The sequence below is a fragment of the Musca domestica genome, unplaced genomic scaffold (assembly GCF_030504385.1).
Source record: "Musca domestica strain aabys unplaced genomic scaffold, Musca_domestica.polishedcontigs.V.1.1 19, whole genome shotgun sequence".
In the NCBI taxonomy this organism is placed as follows: Eukaryota; Metazoa; Arthropoda; class Insecta; order Diptera; family Muscidae; genus Musca; species Musca domestica.
The window spans coordinates 14534310-14551931 of record NW_026712245.1 but is presented as its reverse complement, the minus strand read 5'-3'; the positions used below and the strand labels follow the sequence as shown (position 1 = coordinate 14551931).

Below are 17622 nucleotides of genomic sequence, written 5' to 3'. Positions count from 1 at the left end.
TTTTCACTTCAATTCACAAAGTTGACATTTTTATTCCCGCACAAATATATTCTCTTTACCGGCATTGGCCTCTTTAAAGAAATTATTACTTTTATATATTTTAAACACCCTTTGCAACACACCTTTCGGTCATTGAATCTATGATTGCACTATTAGGCTATAAACGCCATTAGAAGACTAATCGTGTTTCAATGTTGTAATTTGCGCAGTATTATTATAATTATTTTGTACATCTTTTTGAGACAGTAATAAAAGGAGAAGTTATGCTTTTGCAAACCGCGCAGTAGCCAAAAACTCGCCAATTAATGTTTTCAGAAGTACTGTTACTTGAGTAAGTGATTCCTTGCACATAAAGTGACTAAAAGTAGGAATGTAATAATTAGTGTCTGCTGGAAATATACGTTGTAAAGAGCCGATGATTTGTTATAAAAATAGAGGTGAAGCTTTTAGATTATTGTATTCCGTGAATGAAAAGAATGGAACAGTTAGGCATGTAATAAATGTATCGATTGATATTTTTTGCGTTGTTGTTTTTCATATTGTTAATTTTTTTTAAAAGATATATTGATTGACGAAATCTGTCTAAAAAAAAACTTTATTTAGGAATACGATAAATTTCGGTAACAAAATATCTTAAAATACTATAATTTAATTATTAAAAATGTTCTTTAATGTTGCAACCGGAAGAGCGTTTTGACATAAACAAATTCGATTTCATGATGTTGCTACTGAAGCCAAATTATAATTCAAAGCCAATTCCTATCTATCCAGCAAGGTTATGTGAAGTTTTCTATATAAAGTAGTGTTTCATCCATTTGATAATAATCTGCGTTATCAACAAATATTTATGGTACCCATATCAAAAGTCGAAGACATTTCAACTTGTGCCATTTAATTTGCTTAGAGATTCCAAACTCTTTGCTGGTAGTGCTAAAAACGCAAATGTCTTCAACAAAACATAAATTAAATTCATTACAATAATGAGTTTATGATTTTATTTCGATCATATATATTAGCTAAATGCACAAGAAAACAAGGATCACATAATGTTTCATAAGCATATTTCGAACATATAAACCATTCGTCGTACAAGTGTAAGCAGATCCCTATATCACAATTTGTTTACCCAATTTCTAATACGCAGGCACAAATATTAATGTTGTGACTTATACAAGTTTTCTTGCCTCCTTCCGTGTATTAACTTCTGGAAAGGAAGTGCAAATATTAATTCTTACTTACATTACACAAGTTAACTTTTGCTTCCGTCGGAACATAATTTTGAATACGTGCGCTTAAGCTATTTCACACTATGAAAACGGTAGGATTACCTCCAACTGAATAAGAATTAATTTTTCATTTAAAGTTTTCTTGCTTCTTATTTCAGCTAATCGTGATTTGCGTCAGTCAACCATTTCTTAATCTAAAATGTGGACTTAATTCTGTACAATAGTTTAAGGTATGAGAAGATGAAATTCAAAATTAAGTGATTCTAATTTATAGTTAAATACGTAGCCAAATGCAGTGTATTTCTAGACATTCTTAACACAAGTATTTGGTAGGGTTTAGGTTAAAATGTCGGTAAAGGTTTGCTATAGCAAAATATTCTATTTGTATGTTTGTACAAACCTGAAGTAAACAAGGTTAATTCTGACCACATTAAATATTCTCAGTTTTGGTTAAACATAATATTTATTTGAGTTTTAATTAACATAAACGAAACAAATGTGTCAAAACAACGTACATTTATAATGCTTAGACAATGATAAATAATATACTATATGTGTTGTTAATTCAATAATAAATGTGAGATAATTACTCTGTTATCTCTGTATAAATAAAGCACGAATAAAAAATATTTTTGGTCGACCTTTCCATCTTTTTTTATACGCCCTCATTATTTAGCGTATTTATTATTGAAGACCGCAAGGACACGATACAAGAAAAATAACTTTATTAAATTCCATCAAAAGGTGCCAGGCTTCTTTAGCCTAACTTCGCAGAATTTTAGTTAGCGATTAGGTCGTAATGGGTACATATTACACCACAACATGATGTGATAATATAATTTATATTAATGATAAAGTTTAAATGATTTATATAGAGCTGCTAATGTTATAAATTCCAAGTTTTTATTAAATATTTTGTGTAGAAATTTATGGTAAGATTTGTTGCTAGAGCGTAGCATATTGTTTCTATAATTTACTTCCCCTAAGTCGACAAATAAGTATTTTTTTTAACAGAATGTCAGCACTGTGGCTACATTTTATATTGCTTCTTTTAGGAAACATACTCACAATTTGCTGTATGAAGCAAGTCAGCTTGTTTCTTACTACAATACCAGATCGTATAAAAATAAATAAACATTTAAAGAGTTGCACTCGTTTAAGCTTTTACGGAAACGTACATCCTTTTCCATATTTTCAACAATGAGCATGTTTTTATATATATTAAGATCAACAGAAAATGTTAAAGTATGCAATGGTATTAAGGCCGTTTGGAATGTTATATCTAATGTTTGTGTTTTTAGATTTTATGAGGGTTTCTGTGATCATAAGCTGAAACATGTAGCAGTTTTCTAGGAAAACAAATTACTACGTCGCTTTAGAGAACCAAATTTTTTGTCTGCATCCAGAGAAATTTTGTTTTGGCGCAGAACTTCAAATGGCAGGGCAGTTTTGTGGGCGTTCCTTCTGTTTCATTATCAGATGGAAATCCTCAAATGACATATTACTAAAGCCCGTCTTAGCCGAATTTGAAGCAGGATTAAGGGAATAGCTGAAGAAGAAAGTGTATTCTTTTGTAAATTTGCAGTGATGTTTGGAATTATATTCCCTGTTCCATCATCGTCACACTCATTGGTATGTGCTTTATACTTTGGAGAACGCTGATGCTTTTGCTTTGAAGAAATTACGCTTACGTTTGAAGCTGAATCTTTTCGTGTTTAAAACTCGAATGTAAATAATCGGAAGAAACCTTTTTGTAACAATTTTGTAGGCACAGTTCTTGCAACAAAATTAGACTTTTTCTCATTTTGCTTTGTCGCCGGCAATGTGGTGTAGTAACAATGGTACAACTTTTTAATTCCCTTGGGTCAACATAAGCAATATCGTTAGAAAGGAGAAAAATCGATTGTTCTTGGTTTGGTAACAAATCTGACATACCGTTCTTCTGTAACTTGCACCAACGTTTTGTCTGCTATAGGGAGAATAGTTCGATCATCATTATAGCATGTTTCCAATGGATATGGAGTACAACCCGTTAGGAGTTCTGGCGTACCTAAGGAACTATTTACCACAGTTTGCCTTTGTGGAAGCTCAACATGTGAAGACTTATTTGGTTGGAATATAGGCACATTGGCGTATGGAGGGGGATCTTTTTCTCATTTACAGGCAACCCACTTTGTGGTGCTAGAGCCCTGGTAACAATGCTGCCCTCCTTAGACACGTTATATGGTTCTGGTGTTTTATTTATAATAATGGAAGAATTAACAGTTACAAGTTGAGCTGTTGGATCCGTCCGACTTCTTTAGTGGTATTAGAACTTTTATAGATATTACTTTAGGATTGTATAGATTCATATTTTTCTTTTTGCTACACTCTTCTGCACTTCTGGTGAATGGATCCGATTCAAAAAAATTGCTTTTAGGGCATACCGAGTTCAAGGGTTCAACAGGATTATTTGAAATGACTTTTACTGTTCCGTAAAGGGATGAGCTTTGTACTTCCTTATGAATGTTGTTACTACGTTGTTTGTTATCAACATATTCGAAGGGTTAAGACAGGTTCATTAAAATTGTCTAAAACTTGGTCTGGGCCCGAAACAATGGTTGGCCCATCTTTTTCACTTGTTTTAACAAAACATTTAATGGGCGTCGATGTCCACATTTCCGTACTTGAGTCCGGAATATTCCCTGCAACTGTGTCAATAGATTTTTCCTGGAGCTATATTTGCCATGTAGTTTCTTTTTGATATTCCCAATTTCTTTTTTATTAAACGGTGCCATTGCAAAAACATCTAGTTCGTCTTGGTCTTTGCAATTAACTACAATTTTAAGAGCGTTACTTTCTTCGAATGTTTTATGTTGGTATCGATGTGAGCGTTTGGTATAGATTTGGAGGCAGAGTCTGTCTCCTCTGAGCCATAGTCTAATTCGTCATCCAAAAGTAGAGGTTTATCGCCAAAACGCATTGAGGAATTCTGAAGGATGTTCATCTTGTTCACAGCTCAAGTCCGAAAGGGCAGATGCAACAGCTAAGCTTCATTTGCGGAAGCAGCACAAGAGTTTCTGTCTTTTTTTCGCATACGCACTTTTACCACTACGCGGCTACTATCATCTTCGTGTGTCGTTACCGATTCACATTCGCATGGTATGCGGATGAGCTGCAAGTCTTCACGCCTTTCGCTTACGCCGTCCAAATCGGGTCGTTTTAATTTACAATTATTTCGGGATATATGACTTACATGATTCTCATCGAAGAAGTCATCTTCTGTCCTTAGATCGGAAGCGGAACCAATGGAGTCAGCGTCATCATTACATTTACTTATATCATCGACAATAGTTTCCATCATTTCGGCTTGCTTTTGCTGTTTTTCATGTTCTTCCAAAACTGCATTACTTCCTGAGCAGCTTGGTGAGCTGCTGATGACGGTCTCTTTGTTGTTGTTTTCTCTTTCAGTTTTTTTACAATCGGAACTTTAATGTGCGTTTTGTCTACCTATGATATGGCCGCCTGATGAATTTTATGAATTGTATCTGGAATGTGTGTTTGTGACAATTTGTTTAAAGATTGCTTTTTGGAGGTACCGCAACTAGCAGTGCAATTTTCTTGGAAGAATTCCGAATCGGAGTCGTCCGAGGTAACCATTTCGTTGCTACGTAATTTTTCATATTTATTTGGATATTCTTATTTATGAATTTGATTAGATGGTCGTCATAAGAAGACATAGAAGTATTGGAACCCATATATTTGTGTTAGAGTTGGAAGATCTACGACACAAAATAGTATATAGCTCCAGTCTCAATATTAAAGATAATTTTTCAGCTTCAAATTTACAAGATACCTTACTTCCTTTTTTATTTAACTAAAACTCTAATGCGGCCAATAGTGGCTTTAATTTCAAATCTCCTCTAAATCAACTAAATTAACAATTGCATTATATGCATACTTACCTTGAGCAAATTCGAATGTTTTTGTACAAATAAAATTGAAACACCATGATCCCATCACACCAACTGCTTCTAAGAAATTTGTTATTCATGCGCATCTGTTGACATTCGCTATGTTACTGATTTAAACATTTTCACTTCAATTCACAAAGTTGACATTTTTTATTCCCGCACAAATATATTTCTCTTTACACCGGCATTGGCGCTCTTAAAGAAATTATTATTTTATATATTTTAAACACCCTTTGCAACACACCTTTCGGTCAATTGAATCATATGATTGCACATATTAGGCTATAAACGTCATTAGAAGATAATCGTGTTTCAATGTTGTATTTGCGCAGTATTATTATAATTATTTGTACATCTTTTTGAGACAGTAATAAAAAGGAGAAGTTATGCTTTTTGCAAAACCGCGCAGTAGCCAAAAACTCGCCAATTAAATGTTTCAGAAGTACTGTTACTTGAAGTGATTCCTTGCACATAAAGTGACTAAAAAGTAGGAATGTAATAATTAGTGTCTGCTGGAAATATTACGTTGTAAAAGCCGGTGATTTTGTTATAAAAATAGAGGTGAAGCTTTTAGATTATTGTATTCCGTGAATGATAAGAATATGGAACAGTTAGGCATGTAATAATGTATATCGATTGATTTTTTGCGTTGTTGTTTTCATATTGTTAATTTTTTTTAAAAGATATATTGATCGACGAAATCTGTCCAAGAAACAACTTTATTTAGGAATACGATAAATTTCGGTTAACAAAATATCTTAAAATACTATAATTTAATTATTAAAAATGTTCTTTAATGTTGCAACCGGAAGAGCGTTTTGACATAAACAAATTCGATTTCATGATGTTGCTACTGAAGCCAAATTTATAATTCAAAGGCCAATTCCTATCTATCCAGCAAAGTTAATGTGAAGTTTTTCTATATAAAGTAGTGTTCATCAATTTGAATAATAATCTGCGTTATCAACAAATATTTATGGTACCCATATCAAAAGTCGAAGACATTTCAACTTGTGCCATTTAATTTGCTTAGAGATTTAAAACATCTTTGGCTGGGTAGGTGCTAAAAACACAATGTCTTCAACAAAACATAAATTAAATTCATTACAATAATGAAGTTTATTGATTTGTATTTCAATCATATATAGTAGCTTGACACAAGAATAAAAAATGTGTTTCATAAGCAGATATTCGAACATATAAACCATTCGTCGTACAAGTGTAAGCAGATCCCTATATCACAATTTGTTACCAAATTTCTAATACGCAGGCACAATATTAAATGTTGACATTATACAAGTTTCTTGCCTCCTTCCGTGTATTAACTTCTGGAAAGAAAGTGCAAATATTAAGAATTCTTACTTACATTACACAAGTTAACTATTGCTTCCGTCGGAACATAAGTTTTTGAATACGTGCGCGTTAAGCTAATTTCACACTATGAAAAACGGAAGGATTTACCTCCAACTGAAATAAGAATTAATTTTTCATTTAAAATTTCTTGCTTCTTATTTCAGCTAATCGTGATTTGCGTCGGTCAACATTTCTTAATGTAAATGTGGACTTAATTCTGTACAATAGTTTAAGGATGAGAAGATGAAATTCAAAATTAAGTGATTCTAATTTATAGTTAAATACGTAGCCAAATGCAGTGTATTTCTAGACATTCTTAACACAAGTATTTGGTAGGTTTAGGTTAAAATGTCGGTAAAGGTTGCTATAGCAAAATATTCTATTTGTATGTTTGTACAAACCTGAAGTAAACAAGGTTAATTCTGACCACATTAAATATTCTCAGTTTGGTTAAACATAATATTTATTTGAGTTTTAATTAACATAAACGAAACAAATGTGTCAAAACAACGTTACATTATAATGCTTCGACAATGATAAATAATATACTATATGTGTTGTTAAATTCAATAATAAAATGTGAGATAATTACTCTGTTATCTCTGTATAAATAAAAGCACGAATAAAAATATTTTTGGTCGACCTTTCCATCTTTTTTTATACGCCCTCATTATTTAGCGTATTTATTATTGAAGACCGCAAGGACACGATACAAGAAAAATAACTTTATTAAATTCCATCAAAAGGTGCCAGGCTTCTTTAGCCTAACTTCGCAGAATTTTAGTTAGCGATTAGGTCGTAATGGGTACATATTACACCACAACATGATGTGATAATATAATTTATATTAATGATAAAGTTTAAATGATTTATATAGAGCTGCTAATGTTATAAATTCCAAGTTTTATAAATATTTTGTGTAGAAATTTATGGTAAGATTTGTTGCTAGAGCGTAGCATATTGTTTCTATAATTTACTTCCCCTAAGTCGACAAATAAGTATTTTTTTTAACAGAATGTCAGCACTGTGGCTACATTTTATATTGCTTCTTTTAGGAAACATACTCACAATTTGCTGTATGAAGCAAGTCAGCTTGTTTCTTACTACAATACCAGATCGTATAAAAATAAATAAACATTTAAAGAGTTGCACTCGTTTAAGCTTTTACGGAAACGTACATCCTTTTCCATATTTTCAACAATGAGCATGTTTTTATATATATATTAAGATCAACAGAAAATGTTAAAGTATGCAATGGTATTAAGGCCGTTTGGAATGTTATATCTAATGTTTGTGTTTTTAGATTTTATGAGGGTTTCTGTGATCATAAGCTGAAACATGTAGCAGTTTTCTAGGAAAACAAATTACTACGTCGCTTTAGAGAACCAAATTTTTTGTCTGCATCCAGAGAAATTTTGTTTTGGCGCAGAACTTCAAATGGCAGGGCAGTTTTTGTGGGCGTTCCTTCTGTTTCATTATCAGATGGAAAATCCTCAAATGACATATTACTAAAGCCCGTCTTAGCCGAATTTGAAGCAGGATTAAAGGGAATAGCTGAAGAAGAAAGTGTATTCTTTTGTAAATTTGCAGTGATGTTTGGAATTATATTCCCTGTTCCATCATCGTCACACTCATTGGTATGTGCTTTATACTTTGGAGAACGCTGATGCTTTTGCTTTGAAGAAATTACGCTTACGTTTGAAGCTGAATCTTTCGTGTTAAAACTCGAATGTAAATAATCGGAAGAAACCTTTTTGTAAAATTTTGTAGGCACAGTTCTTGCAACAAAATTAGACTTTTTCTCATTTTGCTTTGTCGCCGGCAATGTGGTTGTAGTAACAATGGTACAACTTTTTAATTCCCTTGGGTCAACATAAGCAATATCGTTAGAAGGAGAAAAAATCGATTGTTCTTGGTTTGGTAACAAATCTGACATACGTTCTTCTGTAACTTGCACCAACGTTTTGTCTGCTATAGGGAGAATAGTTCGATCATCATTATAGCATGTTTCCAATGGATATGGAGTACAACCCGTTAGGAGTTCTGGCGTACCTAAGGAACTATTTACCACAGTTTGCCTTTGTGGAAGCTCAACATGTGAAGACTTATTTGGTTGGAATATAGGCACATTGGCGTATGGAGGGGGATCTTTTTCTCATTTACAGGCAACCCACTTTGTGGTGCTAGAGCCCTGGTAACAATGCTGCCCTCCTTAGACACGTTATATGGTTCTGGTGTTTTATTTATAATAATGGAAGAATTAACAGTTACAAGTTGAGCTGTTGGATCCGTTCCGACTTCTTTAGTGGTATTAGAACTTTTATAGATATTTACTTTAGGATTGTATAGATTCATATTTTTCTTTTTGCTACACTCTTCTGCACTTCTGGTGAATGGATCCGATTCAAAAAAAATTGCTTTTAGGGCATACCGAGTTCAAGGGTTCAACAGGATTATTTGAAATGACTTTTACTGTTCCGTAAGGGATGAGCTTTGTACTTCCTTATGAATGTTGTTACTACGTTGTTTGTTATCAACATATTCGAAAGGGTTAAAGACAGGTTCATTAAAATTGTCTAAAACTTGGTCTGGGCCCGAAACAATGGTTGGCCCATCTTTTTCACTTGTTTTAACAAAACATTTAATGGGCGTCGATGTCCACATTTCCGTACTTGAGTCCGGAATATTCCCTGCAACTGTGTCAATAGATTTTTCCTGGAGCTATATTTGCCATGTAGTTTCTTTTTGATATTCCCAATTTCTTTTTTATTAAACGGTGCCATTGCAAAAACATCTAGTTCGTCTTGGTCTTTGCAATTAACTACAATTTTAAGAGCGTTACTTTCTTCGAATGTATTTATGTTGGTATCGATGTGAGCGTTTGGTATAGATTTGGAGGCAGAGTCTGTCTCCTCTGAGCCATAGTCTAATTCGTCATCCAAAAGTAGAGGTTTATCGCCAAACGCATTGAGGAATTCTGAAGGATGTTCATCTTGTTCACAGCTCAAGTCCGAAAGGGCAGATGCAACAGCTAAAGCTTCATTTGCGGAAGCAGCACAAGAGTTTCTGTCTTTTTTTCGCATACGCACTTTTACCACTACGCGGCTACTATCATCTTCGTGTGTCGTTACCGATTCACATTCGGCATGGTATGCGGATGAGCTGCAAGTCTTCACGCTTTCGCTTACGCCGTCCAAATCGGGTCGTTTTAATTTACAATTATTTCGGGATATATGACTTACATGATTCTCATCGAAGAAGTCATCTTCTGTCCTTAGATCGGAAGCGGAACCAATGGAGTCAGCGTCATCATTACATTTACTTATATCATCGACAATAGTTTCCATCATTTCGGCTTGCTTTTGCTGTTTTTCATGTTCTTCCAAAACTGCATTTACTTCCTGAGCAGCTTGGTGAGCTGCTGATGACGGTCTCTTTGTTGTTGTTTTCTCTTTCAGTTTTTTTACAATCGGAACTTTAATGTGCGTTTTGTCTACCTTATGATATGCCGCCTGATGAATTTTATGAATTGTATCTGGAATGTTGTTTGTGACAATTTGTTTAAAGATTGCTTTTTTGGAGGTACCGCAACTAGCAGTGCAATTTTCTTGGAAGAATTCCGAATCGGAGTCGTCCGAGGTAACCATTTCGTTGCTACGTAATTTTTCATATTTATTTGGATATTCTTATTTATGAATTTGATTAGATGTCGTCATAAGAAGACATAGAAGTATTGGAACCCATATATTTGTGTTAGAGTTGGAAGATCTACGACACAAAATAGATAATAGCTCCAGTCTCAATATTAAAGATAATTTTTCAGCTTCAAATTTACAAGATACCTTACTTCCTTTTATTTAACTAAAACTCTAATGCGGCCAATAGTGGCTTTAATTTCAAATCTCCTCTAAATCAACTAAATTAACAATTGCATTATATGCATACTTACCTTGAGCAAATTCGAATGTTTTTTGTACAAATAAAATTGAAACACCATGATCCCATCACACCAACTGCTTCTAAGAAATTTGTTATTCATGCGCATCTGTTGACATTCGCTATGTTACTGATTTAAACATTTTCACTTCAATTCACAAAGTTGACATTTTTTATTCCCGCACAAATATATTTCTCTTTACACCGGCATTGGCGCTCTTAAAGAAATTATTATTTTATATATTTTAAACACCCTTTGCAACACACCTTTCGGTCAATTGAATCATATGATTGCACATATTAGGCTATAAACGTCATTAGAAGAATAATCGTGTTTCAATGTTGTATTTGCGCAGTATTATTATAATTATTTGTACATCTTTTTGAGACAGTAATAAAAAGGAGAAGTTATGCTTTTTGCAAAACCGCGCAGTAGCCAAAAACTCGCCAATTAAATGTTTTCAGAAGTACTGTTACTTGAAGTGATTCCTTGCACATAAAGTGACTAAAAAGTAGGAATGTAATAATTAGTGTCTGCTGGAAATATTACGTTGTAAAAGCCGGTGATTTTGTTATAAAAATAGAGGTGAAGCTTTTAGATTATTGTATTCCGTGAATGATAAGAATATGGAACAGTTAGGCATGTAATAAATGTATATCGATTGATTTTTTGCGTTGTTGTTTTCATATTGTTAATTTTTTTTAAAAGATATATTGATCGACGAAATCTGTCCAAGAAACAACTTTATTTAGGAATACGATAAATTTCGGTTAACAAAATATCTTAAAATACTATAATTTAATTATTAAAAATGTTCTTTAATGTTGCAACCGGAAGAGCGTTTTGACATAAACAAATTCGATTTCATGATGTTGCTACTGAAGCCAAATTTATAATTCAAAGGCCAATTCCTATCTATCCAGCAAAGTTAATGTGAAGTTTTTCTATATAAAGTAGTGTTTCATCAATTTGAATAATAATCTGCGTTATCAACAAATATTTATGGTACCCATATCAAAAGTCGAAGACATTTCAACTTGTGCCATTTAATTTGCTTAGAGATTTAAAAACATCTTTGGCTGGGTAGGTGCTAAAAACACAATGTCTTCAACAAAGCATAAATTAAATTCATTACAATAATGAAGTTTATTGATTTGTATTTCAATCATATATAGTAGCTTGACACAAGAATAAAAAATGTGTTTCATAAGCAGATATTCGAACATATAAACCATTCGTCGTACAAGTGTAAGCAGATCCCTATATCACAATTTGTTACCAAATTTCTAATACGCAGGCACAATATTAAATGTTGACATTATACAAGTTTTCTTGCCTCCTTCCGTGTATTAACTTCTGGAAAGAAAGTGCAAATATTAAGAATTCTTACTTACATTACACAAGTTAACTATTGCTTCCGTCGGAACATAAGTTTTGAATACGTGCGCGTTAAGCTAATTTCACACTATGAAAAACGGAAGGATTTACCTCCAACTGAAATAAGAATTAATTTTTCATTTAAAATTTTCTTGCTTCTTATTTCAGCTAATCGTGATTTGCGTCGGTCAACATTTCTTAATGTAAATGTGGACTTAATTCTGTACAATAGTTTAAGGATGAGAAGATGAAATTCAAAATTAAGTGATTCTAATTTATAGTTAAATACGTAGCCAAATGCAGTGTATTTCTAGACATTCTTAACACAAGTATTTGGTAGGGTTTAGGTTAAAATGTCGGTAAAGGTTTGCTATAGCAAAATATTCTATTTGTATGTTTGTACAAACCTGAAGTAAACAAGGTTAATTCTGACCACATTAAATATTCTCAGTTTTGGTTAAACATAATATTTATTTGAGTTTTAATTAACATAAACGAAACAAATGTGTCAAAACAACGTTACATTTATAATGCTTAGACAATGATAAATAATATACTATATGTGTTGTTAAATTCAATAATAAAATGTGAGATAATTACTCTGTTATCTCTGTATAAATAAAAGCACGAATAAAAAATATTTTTGGTCGACCTTTCCATCTTTTTTTATACGCCCTCATTATTTAGCGTATTTATTATTGAAGACCGCAAGGACACGATACAAGAAAAATAACTTTATTAAATTCCATCAAAAGGTGCCAGGCTTCTTTAGCCTAACTTCGCAGAATTTTAGTTAGCGATTAGGTCGTAATGGGTACATATTACACCACAACATGATGTGATAATATAATTTATATTAATGATAAAGTTTAAATGATTTATATAGAGCTGCTAATGTTATAAATTCCAAGTTTTTATAAATATTTTGTGTAGAAATTTATGGTAAGATTTGTTGCTAGAGCGTAGCATATTGTTTCTATAATTTACTTCCCCTAAGTCGACAAATAAGTATTTTTTTTAACAGAATGTCAGCACTGTGGCTACATTTTATATTGCTTCTTTTAGGAAACATACTCACAATTTGCTGTATGAAGCAAGTCAGCTTGTTTCTTACTACAATACCAGATCGTATAAAAATAAATAAACATTTAAAGAGTTGCACTCGTTTAAGCTTTTACGGAAACGTACATCCTTTTCCATATTTTCAACAATGAGCATGTTTTTATATATATATTAAGATCAACAGAAAATGTTAAAGTATGCAATGGTATTAAGGCCGTTTGGAATGTTATATCTAATGTTTGTGTTTTTAGATTTTATGAGGGTTTCTGTGATCATAAGCTGAAACATGTAGCAGTTTTCTAGGAAAACAAATTACTACGTCGCTTTAGAGAACCAAATTTTTTGTCTGCATCCAGAGAAATTTTGTTTTGGCGCAGAACTTCAAATGGCAGGGCAGTTTTTGTGGGCGTTCCTTCTGTTTCATTATCAGATGGAAAATCCTCAAATGACATATTACTAAAGCCCGTCTTAGCCGAATTTGAAGCAGGATTAAAGGGAATAGCTGAAGAAGAAAGTGTATTCTTTTGTAAATTTGCAGTGATGTTTGGAATTATATTCCCTGTTCCATCATCGTCACACTCATTGGTATGTGCTTTATACTTTGGAGAACGCTGATGCTTTTGCTTTGAAGAAATTACGCTTACGTTTGAAGCTGAATCTTTCGTGTTAAAACTCGAATGTAAATAATCGGAAGAAACCTTTTTGTAAAATTTTGTAGGCACAGTTCTTGCAACAAAATTAGACTTTTTCTCATTTTGCTTTGTCGCCGGCAATGTGGTTGTAGTAACAATGGTACAACTTTTTAATTCCCTTGGGTCAACATAAGCAATATCGTTAGAAGGAGAAAAAATCGATTGTTCTTGGTTTGGTAACAAATCTGACATACGTTCTTCTGTAACTTGCACCAACGTTTTGTCTGCTATAGGGAGAATAGTTCGATCATCATTATAGCATGTTTCCAATGGATATGGAGTACAACCCGTTAGGAGTTCTGGCGTACCTAAGGAACTATTTACCACAGTTTGCCTTTGTGGAAGCTCAACATGTGAAGACTTATTTGGTTGGAATATAGGCACATTGGCGTATGGAGGGGGATCTTTTTTCTCATTTACAGGCAACCCACTTTGTGGTGCTAGAGCCCTGGTAACAATGCTGCCCTCCTTAGACACGTTATATGGTTCTGGTGTTTTATTTATAATAATGGAAGAATTAACAGTTACAAGTTGAGCTGTTGGATCCGTTCCGACTTCTTTAGTGGTATTAGAACTTTTATAGATATTTACTTTAGGATTGTATAGATTCATATTTTTCTTTTTGCTACACTCTTCTGCACTTCTGGTGAATGGATCCGATTCAAAAAAATTGCTTTTAGGGCATACCGAGTTCAAGGGTTCAACAGGATTATTTGAAATGACTTTTACTGTTCCGTAAAGGGATGAGCTTTGTACTTCCTTATGAATGTTGTTACTACGTTGTTTGTTATCAACATATTCGAAAGGGTTAAAGACAGGTTCATTAAAATTGTCTAAAACTTGGTCTGGGCCCGAAACAATGGTTGGCCCATCTTTTTCACTTGTTTTAACAAAACATTTAATGGGCGTCGATGTCCACATTTCCGTACTTGAGTCCGGAATATTCCCTGCAACTGTGTCAATAGATTTTTTCCTGGAGCTATATTTGCCATGTAGTTTCTTTTTGATATTCCCAATTTCTTTTTTATTAAACGGTGCCATTGCAAAAACATCTAGTTCGTCTTGGTCTTTGCAATTAACTACAATTTTAAGAGCGTTACTTTCTTCGAATGTATTTATGTTGGTATCGATGTGAGCGTTTGGTATAGATTTGGAGGCAGAGTCTGTCTCCTCTGAGCCATAGTCTAATTCGTCATCCAAAAGTAGAGGTTTATCGCCAAACGCATTGAGGAATTCTGAAGGATGTTCATCTTGTTCACAGCTCAAGTCCGAAAGGGCAGATGCAACAGCTAAAGCTTCATTTGCGGAAGCAGCACAAGAGTTTCTGTCTTTTTTTCGCATACGCACTTTTACCACTACGCGGCTACTATCATCTTCGTGTGTCGTTACCGATTCACATTCGGCATGGTATGCGGATGAGCTGCAAGTCTTCACGCTTTCGCTTACGCCGTCCAAATCGGGTCGTTTTAATTTACAATTATTTCGGGATATATGACTTACATGATTCTCATCGAAGAAGTCATCTTCTGTCCTTAGATCGGAAGCGGAACCAATGGAGTCAGCGTCATCATTACATTTACTTATATCATCGACAATAGTTTCCATCATTTCGGCTTGCTTTTGCTGTTTTTCATGTTCTTCCAAAACTGCATTTACTTCCTGAGCAGCTTGGTGAGCTGCTGATGACGGTCTCTTTGTTGTTGTTTTCTCTTTCAGTTTTTTTACAATCGGAACTTTAATGTGCGTTTTGTCTACCTTATGATATGCCGCCTGATGAATTTTATGAATTGTATCTGGAATGTTGTTTGTGACAATTTGTTTAAAGATTGCTTTTTTGGAGGTACCGCAACTAGCAGTGCAATTTTCTTGGAAGAATTCCGAATCGGAGTCGTCCGAGGTAACCATTTCGTTGCTACGTAATTTTTCATATTTATTTGGATATTCTTATTTATGAATTTGATTAGATGTCGTCATAAGAAGACATAGAAGTATTGGAACCCATATATTTGTGTTAGAGTTGGAAGATCTACGACACAAAATAGATAATAGCTCCAGTCTCAATATTAAAGATAATTTTTCAGCTTCAAATTTACAAGATACCTTACTTCCTTTTTATTTAACTAAAACTCTAATGCGGCCAATAGTGGCTTTAATTTCAAATCTCCTCTAAATCAACTAAATTAACAATTGCATTATATGCATACTTACCTTGAGCAAATTCGAATGTTTTTTGTACAAATAAAATTGAAACACCATGATCCCATCACACCAACTGCTTCTAAGAAATTTGTTATTCATGCGCATCTGTTGACATTCGCTATGTTACTGATTTAAACATTTTCACTTCAATTCACAAAGTTGACATTTTTTATTCCCGCACAAATATATTTCTCTTTACACCGGCATTGGCGCTCTTAAAGAAATTATTATTTATATATTTTAAACACCCTTTGCAACACACCTTTCGGTCAATTGAATCATATGATTGCACATATTAGGCTATAAACGTCATTAGAAGAATAATCGTGTTTCAATGTTGTATTTGCGCAGTATTATTATAATTATTTGTACATCTTTTTGAGACAGTAATAAAAAGGAGAAGTTATGCTTTTTGCAAAACCGCGCAGTAGCCAAAAACTCGCCAATTAAATGTTTTCAGAAGTACTGTTACTTGAAGTGATTCCTTGCACATAAAGTGACTAAAAAGTAGGAATGTAATAATTAGTGTCTGCTGGAAATATTACGTTGTAAAAGCCGGTGATTTTGTTATAAAAATAGAGGTGAAGCTTTTAGATTATTGTATTCCGTGAATGATAAGAATATGGAACAGTTAGGCATGTAATAAATGTATATCGATTGATTTTTGCGTTGTTGTTTTCATATTGTTAATTTTTTTTTAAAAGATATATTGATCGACGAAATCTGTCCAAGAAACAACTTTATTTAGGAATACGATAAATTTCGGTTAACAAAATATCTTAAAATACTATAATTTAATTATTAAAAATGTTCTTTAATGTTGCAACCGGAAGAGCGTTTTGACATAAACAAATTCGATTTCATGATGTTGCTACTGAAGCCAAATTTATAATTCAAAGGCCAATTCCTATCTATCCAGCAAAGTTAATGTGAAGTTTTTCTATATAAAGTAGTGTTTCATCAATTTGAATAATAATCTGCGTTATCAACAAATATTTATGGTACCCATATCAAAAGTCGAAGACATTTCAACTTGTGCCATTTAATTTGCTTAGAGATTTAAAAACATCTTTGGCTGGGTAGGTGCTAAAAACACAATGTCTTCAACAAAACATAAATTAAATTCATTACAATAATGAAGTTTATTGATTTGTATTTCAATCATATATAGTAGCTTGACACAAGAATAAAAAATGTGTTTCATAAGCAGATATTCGAACATATAAACCATTCGTCGTACAAGTGTAAGCAGATCCCTATATCACAATTTGTTACCAAATTTCTAATACGCAGGCACAATATTAAATGTTGACATTATACAAGTTTTCTTGCCTCCTTCCGTGTATTAACTTCTGGAAAGAAAGTGCAAATATTAAGAATTCTTACTTACATTACACAAGTTAACTATTGCTTCCGTCGGAACATAAGTTTTGAATACGTGCGCGTTAAGCTAATTTCACACTATGAAAAACGGAAGGATTTACCTCCAACTGAAATAAGAATTAATTTTTCATTTAAAATTTTCTTGCTTCTTATTTCAGCTAATCGTGATTTGCGTCGGTCAACATTTCTTAATGTAAATGTGGACTTAATTCTGTACAATAGTTTAAGGATGAGAAGATGAAATTCAAAATTAAGTGATTCTAATTTATAGTTAAATACGTAGCCAAATGCAGTGTATTTCTAGACATTCTTAACACAAGTATTTGGTAGGGTTTAGGTTAAATGTCGGTAAAGGTTTGCTATAGCAAAATATTCTATTTGTATGTTTGTACAAACCTGAAGTAAACAAGGTTAATTCTGACCACATTAAATATTCTCAG

The 17622-nt window shown here is 33.1% G+C and overlaps 3 protein-coding genes across 3 annotated transcripts; all 3 read right to left on the bottom strand.

The window, feature by feature from the left end:
* Positions 1-7154: 7154 nt before the first annotated feature.
* Positions 7155-8887, bottom strand: LOC131802047 (uncharacterized). Its single transcript, XM_059121393.1, has 2 exons — positions 8740-8887; positions 7155-8686 (listed from the first exon to the last, which is right to left on the bottom strand). The coding sequence occupies exons 1-2, from the start codon at positions 8885-8887 to the stop codon at positions 7884-7886; spliced, it is 951 nt and encodes a 316-aa protein (XP_058977376.1). The 3' UTR covers positions 7155-7883.
* Positions 8547-13064, bottom strand: LOC131802046 (uncharacterized). Its single transcript, XM_059121392.1, has 2 exons — positions 13025-13064; positions 8547-10217 (listed from the first exon to the last, which is right to left on the bottom strand). Exons 1-2 carry the CDS (start codon positions 13062-13064, stop codon positions 9109-9111), a joined length of 1149 nt encoding a protein of 382 aa, XP_058977375.1. The 3' UTR covers positions 8547-9108.
* On the bottom strand, positions 12298-15602 carry LOC131802045 (uncharacterized). Its single transcript, XM_059121391.1, has 2 exons — positions 15599-15602; positions 12298-15543 (listed from the first exon to the last, which is right to left on the bottom strand). The coding sequence occupies exons 1-2, from the start codon at positions 15600-15602 to the stop codon at positions 13208-13210; spliced, it is 2340 nt and encodes a 779-aa protein (XP_058977374.1). The 3' UTR covers positions 12298-13207.
* Between the last annotated feature and the right edge of the window lie 2020 nt (positions 15603-17622).